General features: G+C 40.2%; 1 protein-coding gene across 1 annotated transcript; it reads left to right on the plus strand.

Annotated features, from left to right (window-relative positions):
• Positions 1-809: 809 nt before the first annotated feature.
• LOC146454553 (leucine-rich repeat and guanylate kinase domain-containing protein-like) lies at positions 810-20889 on the plus strand. Its single transcript, XM_085095192.1, has 19 exons — positions 810-1140; positions 3784-3882; positions 4101-4182; positions 5974-6074; positions 7650-7731; positions 8218-8342; positions 8419-8472; positions 9644-9733; positions 10802-10882; positions 11360-11446; positions 12572-12678; positions 13383-13502; positions 14634-14730; positions 15451-15564; positions 15872-15940; positions 17784-17916; positions 18551-18828; positions 19138-19223; positions 20086-20889. The coding sequence occupies exons 1-19, from the start codon at positions 934-936 to the stop codon at positions 20471-20473; spliced, it is 2400 nt and encodes a 799-aa protein (XP_084951318.1). The 5' UTR covers positions 810-933; the 3' UTR covers positions 20474-20889.
• Positions 20890-21307: the final 418 nt, after the last annotated feature.

The raw sequence follows: 21307 nt of genomic DNA on the forward strand, positions 1-21307 counted from the left end.
CTTTCAAATGGCTGCTGATAATTAAAAGCTTTCGGGTGGTCGAAACAATACACCCCGTTTTGGGAAACGTCTTTAAAATGGATTCCTCTTTCTAGATCATGATCATGAGTCCCAAAATGGGAGGCACATAACGGCGCATAGGTATTTTGGGAGAATAACCTCCCTCCCCCGGCGTCTAGTCAAACATTCCTTTTCCCCGAAAAGGCAACAAGGTGTGATTTATTTTGACCGGGTGCTGTGCCCTGGAGGTGGGGAATTCGAACCGGGTTTTTCTTTTGGTCTATACTAGTGAAATTCATGCGTCAGTTTTTCCTGTTTTTTGGGAGTTGAGTCCAGCTGAGGAGCTAATAAAGTCACTCAAAACAACTTCATAATCGTTTTTGGAAGGAGTTATGAAGAATATACCGCTGATTGCTGTAACTTTCTCCTCGAGGAGAGGCCCTGGAGCTTAGGATATTTGAACAGCGTTTTGGCTCCGAGACAACCAAGAGAGGTTGTCAGGAGGCCGATGTTAATTTTGCTTATCCCCGCATCTCCCTGTCTTAGTTCCGATTTCCCATCCCTCTCTCTCTCTCTCTTTCTTCGAATCTATTACCTGTTGAGACCGCATAACTATGGTGCAACCGGATTAAAGCTAACCGTATGGGGACTTATTAGGCCTAATTAATCCACGTTTCTGAGTCCTCGATTTTGCTTATCCCCGCATTTCCCTGTCTTAGTCCCGATTTCCCATCCCTCTCTCCCCTTTGGGATCACCAGTTGGATTCTTGAGAAAACTCGAGAAAGCCTGGGTTCCAGTATTGTTACTTAGAAACGAGACACATACAAAATGGCGGACAACACATAGGGTTTTTCCACCTGAGCTGTACTAAAGGAATACCAACTGGAAACAAGTATTTTTAAAGGTGTCATTTGTCCGTAAGCTATTTTAAGATGCCTGCAAAAAGTGCCAGCAACAATGGGCGTGCCAGTAGTGCTGAAAAGGTGGAAGAAACCCCGTCTGAAAACGCGAACATTGAAATGACAGAGGCTGGCAAAGACGAAGCAGTGGAGGGTGAAAACGTAAATGTTGAGAAATCACAAGCTAATGGAGAAATAAATCCTACTGAAGACGAGCTGTTACAGATGGAAGAAGATCAGGTAAATAGAAAAGGTTGCTTACTTTGTCTTAACTGTCGAATTGATAAAAGACGTTCTGCGGTGCTTTGAATCGATATAATGGGCCATTCCATTTAATATCTGCACCCCCCCTATTGAGGTTCTGGGAAATCCGAGGGGGAGGGAGGGGGTCTTTGAGAGTTATTTCCGAGGGGGCATTTATGTCGGTATCTTTGAACTCTGTCTTTTTTCCTGAGGGGGAATGTGTCGGCACTTTGATCTTAATTTCCGAAGGGGTCTTGAAAGGTTATTTCCGATGGGGGTAAACACAAAAGACCTCAATAGGGGGGGTGCGAATAATAAATGGAATGGCCCAATTATACTTAGTCCTTCTCCGGCATTTAATTCCCGATAATCTGGAGAACCTGAAGCATGAAGCACAATATTGTTTTTGTTTGTTTTTGTTTTTGTTTTTTTTTTGTGTGTGTGTGTGTGTGTGTGCTTTTAAGGACTCGTGGTTTATAGAGAAAAAAAAAACTGTCTGAATACAAGTTCATATGACAAATTTAATGCTCAAGCAAAATGGCAAGTTGTATGTGAGTAATATTTGTCGGCAAAAGATCTTGATTCGAGCTTTATTGCCAGTATTTTTTCTTGGTAGCTAAGTAGTGAGGATATATTTAGGGGCACCCAACGGATCGTTTCGGTAAATTATCTGTTCGGAAGGCCCTAATAATCCCCTACAATTTTCTGAAGGGAATTTTCACTTTGAACTTTCGTGATATGGGAAATTTAAGGTCTAGTGTTTTCGGATTGACATTAATGTCGTTTCGGGTACCGATAAAAAGTCAGCTAAGATTTTCGGAAAGGAAATAAGACTTAAGGTTTTCGGGAAAATATGGACAAAAATGCCCTAGTAATTTCGAAAAGACTCAAATTCCCCTAGAATGACCGAACGGATAAAAATATTATAGCGCAGCCTAAAATGAACCTACAGTGCTTTAAAGGCACTCCAGATAGCCTAAAATAGCGTTTCAAAGGATCTGAGAGAAAACTGTCATTGGGTGCCCCTGATATATTGGATGAAAGACTTCATTATTGAAAAGTAATGTGGAAGGTAGATGTCCAGACTGTGATCTCTTGAGTTCTTGGCCCAAGGGTCACTATCTGTTGTTTGGTGATGTTTGTACTGTAAAAAGAAGATTTGACACAAATATTCGGGTATTGGCGTATTGCAATATTAAAATGCGTAGACTACACTGCATTTGGACTAAATCTGCACTTTTTTGGTTAGTTTTAATTACCGGCCGCGGGTAGCTACCCTTTCTATATAATACATATAGAAGTCAAATAAGGGAAATTCGTATATTAAACTGCTGATGAGAGAATTAGCATACAAGAGATCATCGCAGTAAATGTGTTGTTCCAGAAAAAATGAGATCGAAAAAATAACCGCCTGCCCGCAAACCCTGTGTAATCGCCAAACGCCCCTATTTATAGTTGCGCTTGATCAGTGCATTTCCGGCTTCATTTATCACAGCTTGTGCAGTCATGTCACGTACTTCGCGTGATCTAAGTTTCTACATTGAAATCAAGCATAATAAAGTGAAAGTTGTCTCTGTCTCAAAATAAAAAGAATCATGAAAGAATGAAGCTACTGTGTGACGGTCAAATTAGTAAATTTAGTAAAGTTAATTTTCTGTGTTTGCTTTCAGAAGATTTAGTAAAGTTAATTTTCTGCGTTCGCTTTCAGAAGATTTACAAGTGTCACGCTGTGCGCTGCAAAGGTCAAATACAGAATATCAAGCACAGATCAGTTCAAAGTTTTATTCGGAGCTATGCGAATACAAACCTTTACCCGGTCCAACTGAACAGTATGTGAGTCGTCCCCAGTTATCACACAAAGCTGCTGGTCAACTGGTGTAACAATCTTTTTCAGCGATCGAAAAAACGGACAGTACTCCTCCGCTGAAGCAATGATAAACGGTTTTTTGCATCCTCAATATCTTTTTAGTCGATATCGGTGTTTTGTTAGTCCCATTGAAGTTGCTTCTTCACAGCACTTTTCAGCGGACAGACAAGGATTGCATCAGCACTTTTGCTCGATAAAATCAATTTAAATGCCCTTCAGTCGAACCAACAACGGAAAGGTAAGGCTTTTTCCAAAGGCGGTAGGAAAATCTGCCAATACATCTTGTCTCGACAACAGTGAAAAAATTATTTCTTTTTGTTCGGAGCTCAATTCAAGTGATATTCCAATTTCTGAAAGACAAGGTTTCATTGAGCACAGTGCAAGTGGAGCTGGAATGAAATGACATGCGGACCGATCTGCCGTGGATTGTCAGGTATCAATCAATATGTGACCTACCGCACCAATCAGAGCCCCCGTCTATCCGGTGTACGGGTTCTGCAAACAAACAATGAGTGCGGGCAGGCGTATTTTTCCCTCCTCTCCCCCTCCCCCCTCCTTTATTTCTCAGCCAGTCGTCCTCTCCCTTAGGGTCACTTTTGACTTGCTCCAGCCCTCTCACGCTTCCTCGCCCAAGAAGACAGCAACGAAGGATTATTCAGCGCTCCCGCTCTAAAAATACGCCTGCATTGCAGGCTATGAAATGTCTGGCTACGAGTTCTGACAATTGGAAAGTGCTGCAAGACAGCTAATCAAGTTTGACTGTATATTTTTAGGAAGTGGATGAGTTTGAAGAGATGATAGCTGATGGATTATCTCAGTTGGGAAGATCTGCTGATGGAACACTTCAAGTTTATCTCACTCTCTTTTTACCAGTAAGTGAACAAAAGTATGTTTTTGATTGAAAGGCCACTGTTTCATTAATTTGATATTATCATGTTCTACTATGGATATGAGCTTCCTTTAAGGTTATGGGTGACACCTCTGAAGTCTGACCAAATTATATAGATTTATAATAAAGAGTGCACCTGAGGGCACCTGCCATGCAGGTCAGGAGGTACAACTGTACAAAATGTGTTTCTTATTTTTGTAGGGATGTGGACTAACAGATGTCTCACGCCTGCAAGAATATGTTCACTTACAAACTTTGGTTCTTTCACACAATTCACTCACAGGTTTGTGTAGACTACTGTAATTTCATTTTATTTTTACTGTTCTAAAATCTTTTATGTAACACTTCTCAATGCTTTCCTCTGTTCAATGTTGATCTGTTTACAAAATGCTAAAGAGAGTGACTATTTGTGTGTGTGGACTTACGTGTAGTTGGAAGCTGTGAATAAAATTTTTCAGCAGCCATTATTCTGCTGCTGGTACAATTCGTTAATATTTTGCCTTACAAGGTATGAAGCTACATGAGTTTACATGTATAATATAAGTTCTAACATAAATGGGTCTGTGGAAACCTGAGGAAGCGTTCGAGTTTCTAGGAATGAGGATCAAGTTGTGAAGTCCAAGTTTTGAGGGATTGTCAGCTTACTTTTGCACTGCACTGTACTAAACAATAATTGTTTAGTACAGTGCAGTGCAAAAGTAAGCTGACAATCCCTCAAAACAAGCTCTGACATTTGAGTTTGTTGTGGATGAAATCCTAAAGTGCAGCAATTCAAATGAAAGCTTTTGGGCAGTAGCTTCTAACCTGTAGTATATGTTGCTTATTATCATTTATGCTGTACATGTATAAAGGTATATGTAAGGTTTGTGCTTCATTTTGTTACTGCACATATGTTCTGTGTATCTCATGATGATCCGAGAACCTCAAGTTTCCTTCCTGTACATGTAATTATGGCAGGTGCCTAGTCTAGTACAGGGATATTATTTTTTTTGTCCAGTTTATAACTATGTGGGAAAAGCACATCTAAGCACTTAGGTATTTGGTATCCTAAAAGAAAATTGGGAGTAGCCATGCATTTTGTAGAGAAAATTGAGGTTCAATTTGGAGAATAATTGTGTATTTTTATTACAGCTTTTTAGAATTATCGTTGCTTCATAATTTATTACTAAAAAATGCACTGCTCCACCCAATTTTCTTTTAGGATTCCAGTGGCCTTTACTTGATATACATGTGCATGTTAGATCAGCTTTTCTCATAGTCATTAACTGCATGCGATCAGCGCGAAATACTTCTGTACACTGTATTAGGAAACACATACAAGGTACCATCCTTAAGTTGTAACAAAGTAATCCTAATGGTCTAATCCCAGCGTGGGTACTCTGGATTTCAAGTGACGGGGATGATCAAATGGGGGCAAAAATCAAAACCCAAAAAAATGCCTGGACCAAAAATTAACCTCCAAAAAATCCCATGCCAAATTTTTAAGCCTTAAAAATGTTCAGAAGGCATTAAATGATATAACACAAAAAATAAAAACATTAGAAATAATTGAATGTTTGTGTTTGTTTATTCATCATACCATGTGAAGTTATCCTTTCCACATCTGGTAGTCATTCTAACAACACTTGGGACACCCAAGAACATCTTCTGTTTCAACAATTATAACATTATGCAGAATGACAATGCGGCCGGGATACGCGGGCACTTAACCACGAATCTTCAGATAATTTTGTTTTGAATACCGAAGAAAATCCCTACTTAAATCAAGCCACCCCAAAAAATACTTGCCAAATTTTCCTATCCAAAAAAATCCAGGAATCGAAAATTTCAAACCCCAAAAAATCCTTCAATCATCCGATCCCCGTCACTTGAAATCTGGAGTACCCCCACTGGGAGTCTAATAATATGGATTAACTCTTTACATGTGATCATTCAAATGACAGTCATAATGGGATGTACATTATCACCTTCCTGTACTGGCACTGTTTGTGCTTTTATAGTTATAAGTTTTCAATGAAGTGTACTATTGACCAGCTGCTCAATAACCTACAATACTTTCTCCCTTTGCCATCAGATTTAAATCCATTGGGTAGCATGCCATACCTAGTGTCACTTGATGTATCCCATAATCAGCTCACCAGTGTTTTGGACTTCAAGCCTCCTCTTGCATTAAGGGTAAGATATGTATTTAACCAATAATTACATGATGCATTTTCTCCAATAAACTATCTATCTATCTTAATCTATCTACCATTAATTTGCCTCCATCAAAATTGATGATTCTTGCAAATATTGATCAAAGTCATCTAGGCATTTCTAGTATGGTACTTAAAATTGCAAGCCCAATTAATTTCAATTCCTACATGTATAACTGTATACAATTTGTGTACATTATTTTGTTTTGATCTAACACATTCATGCTAGTACACCTGGTTGACTGAAACTCTTCCTTCAAGAACGCAACATTTTTATTGTCCCTTCCCCCCCCCTCACCCGGGTAATTCCTGGTTGAAGTGTTAGGACTAGAAAGGCACAGATGGTTGGGGTGGGGGAGGGTTTTCTCCCCTATGTATAAGCTGTAAGGTATGCATTGCACGAAAGGGTATATGGTTTTGGAGCCATTCTGGTCAGAAAATTAAATAGGGTCTAGATTTTTTTAAACCACTTTGGTTTGAAAGTATGAAAAACGGTGTACACTGTATGGAGTTACTCTGTCTTTTTTTCCCTGAGCTGTTTTATGCTCAGTTTTTGAGAAAACAAGGCCAAACTTAATCAAGTAATTGAAAGAAAACCATAGAAAAAGCAGATGCTTTGGAGTGAAACAAAAAATCAACCTACATTCTAAAATTTGACATAACTGGAAGTTATGTACCAACCCAGCCCACCCCTGCAGAACTCAATAGACCTTCTGCCATACTTTCTGAGTTGGAACAACAAAATTTTAAGTTATCATGACTAGCATTGCTCCATTACATTTTGCAATTTTGTTATTTACAGTGCGACGCACCTTTCTGTGGCCACCCAACAAACCTTTTTGTACAAGACATAGCTATAAAATACAAAACGACATGTTTTCAATAATTTGTTGTTCATCACTTGCCTGTTGGACTTTGCAAGGAGACATGACTGTTAATCAAATTTGCATATCCTGATTGGCTAACTTGAAAAAAAGTTTGTTGGGTGGCCGTGTCAGTATAAAGGCGCGTTGCACTGTAATACATACACTTGATTGCAAAAATGTTGACACCTAAAAGCATAAACCGTGAACGATGAAACCCAATGGCCTTATGGGTATAAGTGTACTAAATTTATTTGCATATTCTAATCTTGTGCGATGTTTGATGATTAAAATTAGTTGGACGTGGTGAATGATGGAAACTGTCAAAGCAAGTTGGCCAACAAGGGCCAATTTGAGTGATATACAATTCGCTATTTGCCTAAGTTCAAAACAGGCAGTGAACTTAAGCAATATTTGGTAGAAAATTATTCGGAAGAATTAAGTCAGCACTGTATTTTTTATTGCAAAGAATGAGAATGGTAAATTATTGATTATGGAAATGAGGTTATTGTTTAAACACTACCCACAAATCCGTTGGGTCTCATTGTTCACGGTTTATGCTTTTTAGGTGTCAACGTTTTTGCAATCGAGTGTAGACTAATGCCATTGAAAGTGTGACATATTGGTCAGTCATAGTGTTTCCTAGCAGACTCAATAGCCTACTTGATCTTCTATTTCCTTTGTCTTGACAGGAAGTCAACTTGTCCCACAACAGAATAGAAGAGCTTCCTGATCTCTCAGCTCATCAGTGCTTAACATCTTTAACACTAGATTGTATCCTTATCAATTACAAAAGCTTGGTGCCTTTTTTGGTTGTAACTGGGCTTTACTACCATCCACTGTTCTGGGAAATTAGTCCATGTTCCTCCCCTGAACAATCTCTTCTACAGGAAGGAATTAGTCCCATGCAGACCTGAGCTAGGGAGTGCAGAAATAGAGCCCAGATTGTAACAAGCTACAGCCTGAGAGTGACATATAATTTATCCAGTTAGTGACACTTAGGCATACTTGGAAAAAAGAAATCTGAGTGCTCCTATCAGGAGTCAAACCTAAGACCTTCCAATTACTAGTTCGGATGCTCTACCACTGAGCTACAGGAGACTAGTGGGAGCTAAGGCCATTAAACTAGGTTCATGGGACAAATATCCTGCACACTGCTAGGATTGAAATGTCAATATGTGGCATATGCACAATTGAATGTCTGTATGTGTCCCTGCTCAGCTGGCTCAGCTGTTCCTTTATCCTTAACTTTAATAACAGATAATGACATCTCAGAAATTCAGGGTTTATCCAGTTGTCACCGATTGTCTCACTTGAGCCTGGTGAGCAACAAGATTGCACGGATAGCAAATCTGGACAGCTTGCCTCTGAAGTCTCTCAGCCTGGTAAGTTCTTTCTTTGGTAAGGCCTTTGCAGAGCAACCAACCAACCAACCATATTTTTGTCATTTTCTTTTTATAGAGTCATAACAACGTCAAGAAAATTGAAAATCTGGAAACTTTAAAATGCCTTGAGGTAGGTTATCATGTCAGCTCGTTTTCTTCAAGTCTGTTCTTTGTTATTTCCCAACGTGAGTGTTTCGTGAGCTTTGGGGGATTTAAACACACTGCAAGCTGTCGACCTTTTTCTTCAGCTCCCCCACATGTGCACAAAATTATGTAGAATCCAACGCAAGCTATGTAAATTTGAGAAGAAGAGATTGCTCTCAGTCGAGGTTTCGAGCATTGACTCGATTCCAGTGGCACATGTTGTGCGGCTTGTAGAGGCGTGGGATTGTGTTTTTACTTTCGACAAGAAACGTTACTTCACACCGTCTCTCTCCACCCAGGGCGAGGTGTTTGAAAGCCGATTATTTAACGCTAGAAATAGAACCAGTCTCCGTTTCCAGTACATTCGAAGGCTTTCCGTTGCTTGTATGAAAGTAGTCATTAGGTCACTTTGTAGAGTAGTCGTAATTTAGAGGAAATCAGAACGTTGAGTTACTGAATCGGAGTTCAAAACCGATACTAATCCTAGGTTAGATTAACCCTGTGGTGCACAACCGACCCAGGTGTGCATTTCTCAAACTCCCGTAAAGATTTGGGAACCTAAAAAGTATTTTACATGCACAAAATTCATTACCAGCGACTCAATTTTGATAATTTGGAAAGCAAAAACATTTTAAGTTTTCCAAGATTAAGAAACACAAAGAGTTAGTTTGTACAAAGCACAACCGGCAATCTGTAGACAAGGGATAAAAAAAAGTACTTTCGGACCCGAACGTTCTTCGGAAGATTTGAGAAACGCACATGCACTAGGCCCCAGTTGTTCAAAGGGCAGATAATTCTATCCAGTGGATAAATCGCTATTCAGCAGATAAAGTGCACTCCAACCGATACATTTTGTTCGCTGGATAGCGACTTATCCACTGGATAAAGTTATACGCTCTTTGAACAACTGGGGCAAGGTGTATAAATGGTTTCCGGCGAACTAGTAAGGAGACATAACACAATACTGTGGGAACCCTGTGATGGACTAACAGTTGCTTGATGCTACAGAAACTGGGTGGGCTGTCTGTGACCCAGGTACGACTTTGTGGAGAGGGGCGGTCACTTTCAGAGGGTGGCCATCTTAAAAGAAATTGAACGTGTGATTATTCTTGAGGTTTGTAAGTCTTATTGTGATGTTCCACTATTTCTGTTTCCAGGTGATTAATTTGTCTGGGAACAGTATTCGGAGCATGAAAGGTCTTCAAAACCACAACTTACTGCAAGAGATTGATTTGGAGGAAAACCAGGTCAGTGGGATACTTCACACAAATACTTCAATCTAACAGCAAATTAGGCTATAAAAAAATTACTAAGTTCTGTTAAAAATACGGCTTTCACGTAACATGAATACAGTAATGTGTATTAACACAAGCGCAAATAGCAAATGGTGATTCCCAGAACAAAATAAAAAGAACAGCTTTCGGCTTTCAAGGTTGAACGAGACATTCTGAAAAATACCAAAGGCTTTTCAGAAAGTTCGAAGACCGCTCCCGAGGACGACATTCACTTCGGAAGCTTTGAAAAATTTGCTCTTTTTGACTAACACAAGATTACACTCTAAACGAAGTAGATACTGCACATGTGTTTATAAACTGTCCCAAGAAAAGGTAAAATTGAAGAGTTGGTTATCTCATGCATATACATGTACCTTTTCCCTAGAGTGAAAGTCAATTGTCACCAGGTCCAAGTTGTTTGAAACCCAGTTAGCACTCGTCCTGAGTTAACTGTGAATAAAACCTATAAGTTTTCATGGTAGTTAACCTTGGGTAACTATGAACAAAACGTAAAGATTTTCATGGTAAGTAAGATGGATTAGGGCAAATTGGGCTTTGAACTCCTTTGGCGAGAGAATTGGATGACCAAGAGGCATATCTTTGATTGAAATGTCAAAAGCTGGGTCATTCTCATTAGACAGGTAGAGGCGTTCAGTGAATTTAAAACCAAACTTAAGTGCCATCTTAAGCAGTAACGCCTGCGGTACATGCTGCATTTATAACTTAATTATTTGTCTAGTCTTTTTATGTTTCAATGTTTTGTCTTGTGCTGTGCAGGGCTCCATTTAAATTAGCTCTGCTAAATTGGATGCCCCTGGATAAATATTGAATTAAATTAAAAAAAAAATAAATAAAATAAATCAATGATGCCAGGATACCCGACATTTTGTTGAAAAACCTGCTCAACAATTTTATAAACGCCCTTCAACTTTTAGAGGCCCAGTATCCTTTGTACAGAAAGGACAAAGAAAAACCATAAAACGAAGATGTTTCCCGCTCTTTGGCGTAAATAACTATCTTTTTTCTCCTTGTTTTTGGAAGGTAATCGATATTGCAGAGGTGCGGTACATCAGAGAACTGACCTTGCTACGGAACCTAAATTTGCTGGGGAACCCAATACAGGTATGTACATCCTCGGAGACCCAGTTAGAAGTTAGAAGTTCTTATGGTAAACCTTTGCTTACGAAAATCCCTTCATCCCGACTAGCTAACCCTGGATCTCCGAGGGTGAGGTATGTATGCTGATTAGAGCAAATGCCATAGGTCACGCTTAACCGGCCGAAGAAAAGATAGAATGTGCAGGGGCGGGGCCAGAAAATACCCCACCCCCCCCGCCTCGATGATGGGAAATTCACATTGGTGGAGATTCTGCTTTACGGCAATTCTGGGAGCATTTGTGACCAAAAGTTAAGCTCGGAAGACATACTTTAAGAGGATTTTTAAAACGATTGAGTGCATAATACCATTCGAAACACGGTTAAAAAACCTTTTTAAAGACACAAGCAAAAATAAGGGGGGCCTCGCCCACCCCTCCCCCCCCCCCCCCTAAATCCGCCCCTGATGTACGTATCTCATCGTTATTCCCTGGTTTGTTCGCAGGGCATGCCGGACTATAGACTGTCTTTATTATTCAGAATCCAAAGTCTGACGGAATTGGACCGCTCCAAAGTATCGGTTGAGGAAAAGGTAACTTAGAACATCATTATTCTGCCGTTATTTATATCCAGAGGAACAATAGTAATATTGTCAGTGAGTGGAGTGAGTGAGAGGCGCGGTTGATCAAGTGGCAATCACGCCGGACTTTCGAACTATAACTAAATGCTAGTGTTAAAGGTGAAGTATCACGTGAATTTGGTATCATTTCAAAACCCAAAAATATTTGTCTGGCAACAGAAACCAAAAAAAAATGTCTAGTTTTGTTGTAAATCATCACCCCAGTGCAATAAAACTGCCAATTAGTGCCTCTGGCCAGAGACAGAGTAGGTCGGAATGGATTGAAATTTGAAAAATATATTAGGCTAACTTTTTTCAAGTTCCCGCATTTTCTTTCCAAAATGCGTTAGAACAGATCACGAGTTGTTTCCTTTCAAGAATTGAGTTGATTTCTTTCCTCTCGTTGTACTACAATTATTTTGTAAGTGAAGGTCGTATTTCACCGTTTTTACCCTATGACACTTCCTCTTTAACCTTACGATGCTTACGATGATCTAGCCTCCTAGCTGGGGAGGAGGGGAGGAGGGGGGGGGGGGGGGGTTGACAGAGTCCCTTTTTGCCTTACAAAAACCAGACAGCTGACAATATTGAACCGACCGATCCAGCACGTTGTTGCCTGAAACTACTTGATTAGTTAAGCCAGAGCGTTTGCTTGAGGGTTATGAATAAAACCTTCCATAACCCCTGATGTCATTTGATCCAGATTTGGTGGCTTCAAAGAATCGAGGATTTTGCTCTGTTAGGTTTCTATTGCCAATCATTGATCCTTTCATTCCGCCTCCAAGTTTTGACCCTGTCATGGGATCTACGATTGCTGACCCCATCGCGTCTCATTTTGAAATATGCTATAGGATTTGTTCTGATTCTTGACCGTTTTCGAACCTTTCACCCACTCAATCACATCAAGGATGAATAAACACACAGGATGAATAAAGAATGTGTAGAATTTCGTCTGTTTACCCGCGTTTACGATCCAGAAGTGTCTGTAGAAGAGAACTGTATCCACCTATCTTGAGATCTTAACCAACACCTCTCTTTACAGAATATATGCATGTGGGGTTTGTTTTTTATTTTATTTTCTCTTTATTCCCTTTCCAGGTTGCAGCTGTAAACATGTTTAGCCCACCCGCGGAGGTTATTGCAGCACGTGATCACATGTTTCACGTGACCAAGTCACTTCTCCAACCGACAAGAATTCATGACAGGTAAGATGGCGGGATTCACTTTTTTGGAAAGGGGGGGGGGGGGGGGGGTTGGGGGTGGGGGCAAAAGAAGTCGTAGTCAAACAGTCCTTCTCAGGACCACAGTCCGGTTTTCCTCCCCGGGAAAGAGCGTGGGCTCATTTCCTGAACAGCGGTTTGGTAATCGAGCCTAATTAATGGTAAGTTTAGTACCAAGTGCTGGTTTGAAATTTATATAATTGGGTTTGGTTTTACCACAGGTTATCCAAGCTTGTTCGTTTATTGAAAATTAGCAAAAGTATTAGGTTGTTCATGGAAAAAAGTACGTTAATGTATATTTCCTTTGGTATTCATGTGGACGTTTGCGCGAATTGAAGCGATTTGAACACATTCTCTTTCCACAGTCTTCCACTCGGCTGTACAGAAGTTAACTTAGAATGCTTTCTATTTGCCAGAACTGACTGGCCGGCCGCCAGTCTGTAAATCGAATTCGTCATTTGATGGGATGGTGCTGCAAAAAAAAAAAAAAAAAAAGTAAAGATAATCACTCCGAAACTGGCACGCGCTATTTTGAAGAAATTCGAGAACTAGAATAAAACGTGTCCTTCAAATTGGTACATTCCGTTTACAAACCGATCTGGCCGGCCAGTTCTGACCGATGGAAAGCGCCCTTATATGAGCTAAACGTGGCGATGGTAACAATTCAAGCTCTCTGTATTCATTTCCAGTACTCTTCCAAGTGTGGACACCCCATATCCCATGTTAATATTGTGTGGACCCCCCGGATCAGGCAAACGATACCTGGCGAGGAGATTGTGTCAAGAGTTTCCAGACTTCTTTGGCTTTGGGTAAGACACTATCTCTGTTGCCTTTGTACCTCTTCTGTTTGTTTTTGTTGTCATTTTCTTTTGAGGGAAGTGAGATGCAATCTGAATACAGTACATTTAAACAATTTCTTAGTTGAGGGACTATACATGGTTCCCAGGGTCAGGGAAAAACCGATTTTTTTTTCCATTTCACGGAAAAGTCAGGGAACCCTGTATGAAGTCAGGAAAATAGTGATGTCTACCTCAAAATCAGTAAATCGTCAGGCAATTTTTTTTTGGCTAGCCACCATGTTTGGGAAAGGGCTTCCTTGTTGGCAAAGGTAAAGTTGTTTCAAAAGGAATTGACGATGGAATTAATTTCTGTGGCTTCATCTCTGGCTTTAATGGCAAAGACAGTGTCTTGTATGGTCCTTGAAAACTTGTTTGTGGTCAGTGTAAAGTCCCAGACGTATGAGGACAAAAGAGTGAACAACAAAACAATGCACCGAGACACAAGAAACAGTGGAGCTGCAGGCTATCAGGGTCCAGTGAAAATAGAGCTTAGAAAAGGTGCAGGACTAGTGACCCTCGCGTCTTACCATTCATGAATGCGAAGCTGGGGGATTTATTTCGGGTTTGGTGGCCCGTGGCCTGCCAACACAGGCGTATTTCTGGCTGTCGCTTCTTTTCGGCGGAGAGAAGCGACAGCCGGAAAGACGTCTGTGTTCGAAGGCTAGGTGGCCCGCGGCAGAGCCGCGAAAATGAGCGGTGAAGTCGCGAGAAGAATGGGGACGAGGGCCCTCCCTTGCTCCTATTCTTCTCGCGGCTCCGCCGCGGGTCGCCAAACTCAAACAAATCCGTCCGCTACGCAGGCTATTCATCAATAACAGAGACTACTGAAGGCGAGTAAGCCTGGCAACTATAATATACACTGGAACCCCATTAATATGACTGTCACTAGGTCACAAAAGTGTGGTCTTATTATCAGGGGTCTTACGATAAGAAAATCACACCATAAGGTTTTGTTTGAGCTAATAAATAGTGATCGTCATAATGTTATCGAGGCGGTTAAGGCATTATTTAGCCTCCTACGTAGACACTCTTTGGGCTTAGGAGCCTAGGCGTTGTTCTACTGTGGTGTAAAAAGTTAATTTGATGTTTTTTGTTTCTTAGTATCTGCCACACTACAAGAGCTCCTCGTAAGAAGGAGGAAAACCTTGAAGACTATTGTTTTGTTACTCAAGAGGAGTTTGAACAAGGAGTTGTGATGGTAAGGAATAACGATTGTGGTTACTTGCCTGAGCTTTCTTTTAATTGAGAGCGGAATTATCATTTTTATCAGCATGACTTGTGGATAAGCCAAAAAGAACCCTAAAACATCCAACCGTTTGAGCAAAAGCCCTTCAATTTTCGTTTTGTTCTACTAACGAATGGTGTGCCAAAACAAGGGCTTTATAAACTTGCCCCTATGACCACCTGTGAGCTGTCACAATCCCGTGAAATTGTCCGCTGCGATACTGTAAAGTAAACCTCTTTCAAACGGCCTCCTCTAGGAAGCGGCCACTTGTTCATTTTTCAAGGGGCGGCTGCTCCGAGAATGAAATGAACATTCGAATGCCTCTTTGTAACTGTGCGGCATTTGAATGGAATCTTGAAGATTTCTCTGGAAATCTTTCCAAAAAATACGCATTAACTGAAAAAAAAAAAAAAAAGATTCAAAATACTTGAAAAACAATTATTATTTTTTTAATGGTTAATGCTGTTATGTAAAGAACAATTCATAGCTTTATACCGTTAATAAACTGGGGAAATTTCTACGGGAACTCTGAAATCTCTTTCAAACGTCCGTTCAAATTATAAAAATACTGTTCACGCGTGATGTAGATTGACTGTAATAGGCATTTGAGTGTATACTAAATGTGAAATGCGAGGGGAACTTTCTATATCGTTTACAATCCTTACGCCTTAAAAACGGCACCTTCATTTGCAGGGCAAATTCTTACAGACGTGCCAGCTAGCAGGGAACTGGTACGGAGTCACGAGAGAGGCCGTAGAGAGTGTGGCCCGTGAGGGATTCGCGGCTGTGTTCCACATGGAGTTGGAGGTTAGTGCTCATGGCCATTTGCTGTCAGGAAAAGCCCCCTCAGACAGACAATTTCCTTTTTTCCTTTTTGTGTTTTGCCAAATCCTGGCTTCCTAATTTGAATTTGTATTGATGCTGCGAGAAGAAAGAACATTTCAGCACCTATTTTGTTATTTTAAAATTATTATTATTATTATTATTATTATTATTATTATTATTATTATTATCATTATTATTATTATTATTTATTTTTTTTTTTGCAGATTAAAAACAACAAAATCATTAAATCGTTTCAGGAATTTGCTCACATTTGTTGACTATTTTTCAGGGCGTGTTGAGCTTCAAGAACACTTATTTTGAGCCCAGATATGTTATGGTTGTTCCCATATCAAAAGAGGTGAGATGAGAACAACGTACAATCTTGAATGATTTATTAACTTACTTATTGCATTGTCTGATATTAGAAGCTCGTGTTTCCAGAACTCATAAGCACACCGTTTTACCTTATCGGTTCAACCACCGAAAGGTTTTGTAAATGTTAGAAAAACTGAAGAGGCTTAAGGTGATCGTCGACCTTTTTTCTTTGCGTTTTCCGAGGAAATAATTCGTTTCATCGAAGCGAAGTTAGTTCATGAAACCTCATCGGTCTGGTCACAACGGGGCACAAAAATCCAGCCATACTAACTAAACGGCTGACTGAAGTGGCCGAAATAGCGGGATGCTGTATAAATGGATCACCGTATGCCAGGTTTGAAATACATTGAAATCATTAGCTCTTCCAATCGCCTAAAGAGAAAATGCACTAATTTGGGGCCTAGGAAAACAGGGAGCCCAAGCGAGTCTAACAAAACAGTGCCCGTTGTCAGTACACAGGCTTAGCACTCACACCATAAAATTGCTAAGGTCCATTTTCTAAGAATCCAATTTTGCGGTTAGTTAATTTGACGAAAATAACAGAACCATATTTCACGAGACTTAATGTTCCCAATTTCAGAAATATAAACTCAGACAGTATAACTTTCGCGAAAAAAGTAGCGCCATTTATACAATACGTCATGTAAAACTCGCTTTTTGATTAGTGTAGAGGAGTTTGTAATACAAGCACAGACGCAAAAATGAAGTCACGAGCCACAGAAAGTTCCCGTTTCCCTCGCATTTGTCCTCTCTCTAAAAACTGGGTATAAATTAAGGTGACATATTGTTAGCCAACCACAAGCCTTGTTAGCCTTACATTAGCCAATAAGCGGATTCTTTTGTTATAAACCATAATGACATAATAAAAGTCAATCTCGGGGCAAATCATCACTAGCACGATTTAAAAAAAATTCGAATTTTGTGTAGGAAAACCGATTTCAAAACGATGTGTAAAACAAATAGATTCTATTTGGCGGTGAGTGTACTCTGGTATGCACAGGGGACGTGAAAACGTGGTGAGAACATCAGTCACGCTACTCACCTGCGGCTCGTAGCGTACTTTTTGTTCATACCAAATTTTGACGTCATCTGTGCGTTATCGGAGTACGCACTTGCAGCTTAATGGAATTTTTTTTGTTTATTAGTAACCTTGACAAAATCATGCACTCTACCTCAAGTGTCAATCGGAAAAGTATACTGGGAACAAACCCGAGCCTAGAACAGGTTCATTTCATAACTACCATTAAAAGCTGCATATATTTTGGAACAACAACGATCGACACTCGATTGGTCGAGAAAAAAACTTACCCAAAATTGAGAAAGATGAAATATTCATCAAGTATAAAAAAGATCTGAGGGACCAGTGGGAATTGAACCCGTGACGTCACATACACACGTTGGATGCTCTAAACACTGAACCACTAGGAGACTGGTGACGAGCGAGTTGGACCGTTAAGAGTAACAAGCTTGAGGCTGTGAAGGAGACCTAAAAAAATATGTGCATCACAATCCTTTGGATCACTTTTTTAAACTTGTTTTTCTTAGTTTAACAGGCACTGCAAAGGACCGCGAACGAATATTGCTGCACATATACGCAGGATCTGTGAAAGATCTAATCAGCCAAAAATAAACATAAGTAGCTCAAATTTCTGCAAGCCTGATCTGACTGCACAGAAAACTTAACACGACAGCGACATGGTAGAGACCAAACCGAGAATCAAAATGCAACGGCTTGCAGCCTTGCGGTTATTTCAGTTACTCTTTCTTTGCCAATCGTCATATTAGCGAACTTACTGTTGTTGTAATAATTGTTGTTGTTAACTTAGATTCATGAAGCTCGTCTCCGTGAGCGCGGTGATTATGCAGAACCTCTATTACTGCAGTCATTAGACCGAGTTGATGTCTGCCTTGAACACAACAGACGACATCCTGGCTTCTTTGACATGGCCATAAACAGCGGTAAGAAATAATGGGGGTGAAGTTTAAAACGACAATGAAAGTTTCTGCCTTTCGGAAGAAGGAAAGAGCTTTTACTTTTCATTCTGGTTCGGGGTTTGGGAAATTGGCGAAGCACCATCTAACCGTTTTTAGATTAATAACCCTTTAACCCCTAATATTAAAGAACAGATTTTTCTATCTTGCCCTATACTTTTCTTATAAGAGAATCAGGGAGAAGTTATTAAAAAATCAAGAAAATTCGCCTTGTTAGATCATATTCTTAATTCTCATGACCTCAGGGGTTGAATACGAATTGACATAACAGGAAGAAATTTGATGGTGATCACTGTTAGGGCTCAAAGGGTTAACGGGAACGAAAGAGAAAGACTCATACATATTTCAGTCATCGCATAGTCACTAACAGCCAACTGATTCAAGTTTGACTTAACTTAATTCCATTTCTTTAGAAAAGAAGTTACAAACAAACTGTCCAGCTGTCTCTCTCAGCTTCCTCTATTTCATTTTTACTTTGTCCCCGACAACACTAACGCGCCCACACGTGTATACGTAATTTTTAAAGTGATTTTGAGCTTGGATTTAAAGTGAAATGCATCATTTTAATTGACTGTTTAACTCTTCATTTCCACGACCACAGAGGACCTAAGTGAAGCTTACAAGCGCCTTAAACGCCTTATTATGGAATACCTTGGAATGTCACCCCCATCCACAGTACATTCCGAACTGTTCAGCGGTAGCATGACGTCTGTTGATACCAGCCAATCAGAGGAGACCTTGCATCAGGGCGCTAAATCAGGCACCAGTCAAACAACAAGCTTCACGGTCAACATGGCTGCGAGGACCTGGTCACGACGCTCTGGTTCCTCCACTATAGCCTCCAAAGGAATTAAATTGACACAAAAGAAGACCCCAGTGGTAAGCGGGTTTTTCCAGTTAATTTTGTTTGATGGGAACTGTAAATGGCGCGCTAGAAGCCTGGACACAACTTTCATGAAACCACTTAAAAGTGGGAGTTTTCTACAACCGTTCCCAGCTTCCAAAGAATTTTGTTACGATCACCTTGTGTTTCCAATCTCCGTGTTAATCGATCTCACAAGTGTCGTTTTTTGGTTCAAAGAGGCTATATCCAAAGTCTTTGCCATGAATTTTCTGGACAAACCACGGAGGAAGCCAAAGCTAACGTTACTCTAACGCGAGTAATTAATATATATTTTGTATTTTCAGGAAATTCTTTCATTGGAACGTCGGCAGACCAAAGCTAAAGCGGCTGTGGCAGGAATTCACCAGATTTCACTGGAACAGTTTACTAGGTAATCACAATAAAGCAGTAGCGTTATCCTCTACAATTTTGTATAGTTGACTAAAAGGGGATATTTTTTGTTACGTGCAAAGCGATTGGGACGAAAAAAGAAGAAAAAAAGTCACCGCCATTGCTTTCTCTTTCTTCCCTTTTCGCTTTCTGACCTCGCAATAGTACATTTGTCGATTATTTTTTCAGAAGAGGAGTGTTTGCGTATAGTTTAGCAATTTTCGTTGAGAAACTTACTAAGTTCTTGGAAAATTAAAATATCGGTGGACTGCAGCCATTGATAACATGACCCTCGGGCTTTCCACCTTTTACTACCCTCAATCAACAGGTGCATTCAGTGCGTGTCACCGTTCTTTCCCGGAGTGTATGTACCGTGGTAAATTGCCATGGGTGTATCAAATAGAACCAAAGTAGCGCTCATGAAGTAAGGTTCGGTTAATAGGACACTTTTGTCTTGGTTAATGACCTTAATACGGGTATTTGCCTTTTGTATGCGTAACTATTCTTTCCCCCGGAGGCGCCCAAAATATTTACTGTGGTAAAAAAGCTTTGGTGTTTTTATACTCGAGGTAAGCGAACCAATCGCTGCGCTCGTTTCAAGATCAACAAAACTAATAAATAAATAAATAAATAAATAAATAAATAAATAAATAAATAAATAAATAAATAAATAGTTTTCCTCGGTAAATGAAACAACCTATAGCCGCATCTACCTCGGTAATCGATAACCCAAGCGTAATTAACCGCGGGTCGATTTATAACCGTAACTAATGTAATTGAGAGTGAGAGAATGTGTATAAGGGCTTGTTTGAAAACTGAAAGTCCTACTGAGATAGCTTACACCGTTTTTGTTCTTATTTCAGGCAAGCAGTTTCAGCAGGTTTGCAGCCCTCTGCAGCGCAGTTATCGATGGACATCAAACGTTCATCCTCAGTGCCTATTAATTTTAACACCTCACTGGCTTCAATGGTCGCAAACGCCAGCAGTCAGAACGAGGCTAGAGATGCAGGCCTGGAATCTAACATCTCCGAATCGGAGGAGGATCAGGAAGAGGGGTCGTCCATCGTGTCTTCTGCGCGTGCGTATTCGGAAAATGGTGCCCAGTCTCCTAGAGACTCGGATGAAGAAGAGGAGAGAGACTCAAGAGACCTGCTTGATTTTATTCCCAATGAGACGCTCGACTCGCAAGAATCGGCCTCTGTTCCTTTTTCGGGTGTTTTTGGACAAGTGGAAATTGCCAATTCTATTTAAACTGTTGCCTTCTCGTTTTGCAAGCAAATTACAAGTCTTTTCATTTCCGTCCGTTTGTATATTGACTATATAGGGTTTCGGTCACGTGGCTCAAAGTTAGTCTCTATCAATGTCACGATTGACAGGTGTTTTTTGCCAATGTCCCTCAACAGAGAGTACAGGAAGCATTTAACTGGAGGCGGACCTAACGCTTGGTGATTTTCCTGTTCTTTGTGTTTTTAGGTGTATTTTATACGTATGTAAATAATTATTCAAGAAAAAAGAGTATTCTACATCGATCTCTCCATGGTTTGCTGAAAGCTATGTTGTAATTTTGTTGTTGTTGTTGTTATTGTTGTTAATCAAACCGTGTTAATAGAATTATCGGAATTTCATTGGGTGTTACGTTGTAAATAATAAAATGTAGAAATTGAAATGTTTGTTTGTCTCGGCCTCCTCTCTCAGCCCCCTCCCCCTTCTCCCACTTTTCACTAGTTTAGTTAAGGTACCGTTCATTTTTTAAGTGGGGTTCTTTTAAATCTCGAAAGGCCGATTACAATCACTTGAACGTTCTTCGGAAATGTTCGGATGATACTCGACACTGTTCGGCTAATGAGAGGAACACGGTTGATGCGATACAAAACCCGTAAAAATACGTTAGAAGTAAAAGTTAACTAAGTTTTGGTTGGGGGGGGGGGGGGGTGGGGTGGCCGGTGGGGATGGGATATGGTTGTAGTTTATCAGAAATCCAGCTGCAAACCTAAATTCAACACGGGCCCCGTTTTTAACCCAGCTATTTCACTTATTCAGTAACTGTCTCAGGTGGCCATGGAGATTGAAAGAGTATTCCGATCT

Source organism: Pavona decussata, unplaced genomic scaffold, assembly GCF_977016875.1.
Source record: "Pavona decussata unplaced genomic scaffold, jaPavDecu1.1 SCAFFOLD_300, whole genome shotgun sequence".
NCBI lineage: Eukaryota > Metazoa > Cnidaria > Anthozoa > Scleractinia > Agariciidae > Pavona > Pavona decussata.

Excerpts from the sequence above, each read along its gene's own strand:
- LOC146454553 (XM_085095192.1), top strand. The coding sequence starts at position 934 with ATGCCTGCAAAAAGTGCCAGCAACAATGGGCGTGCCAGTAGTGCTGAA. Across the intron at positions 15,565-15,871 it reads TGTTCCACATGGAGTTGGAG|GGCGTGTTGAGCTTCAAGAA; the intron begins GTTAGTGCTCAT and ends ACTATTTTTCAG. Across the intron at positions 19,224-20,085 it reads TCACTGGAACAGTTTACTAG|GCAAGCAGTTTCAGCAGGTT; the intron begins GTAATCACAATA and ends TTCTTATTTCAG.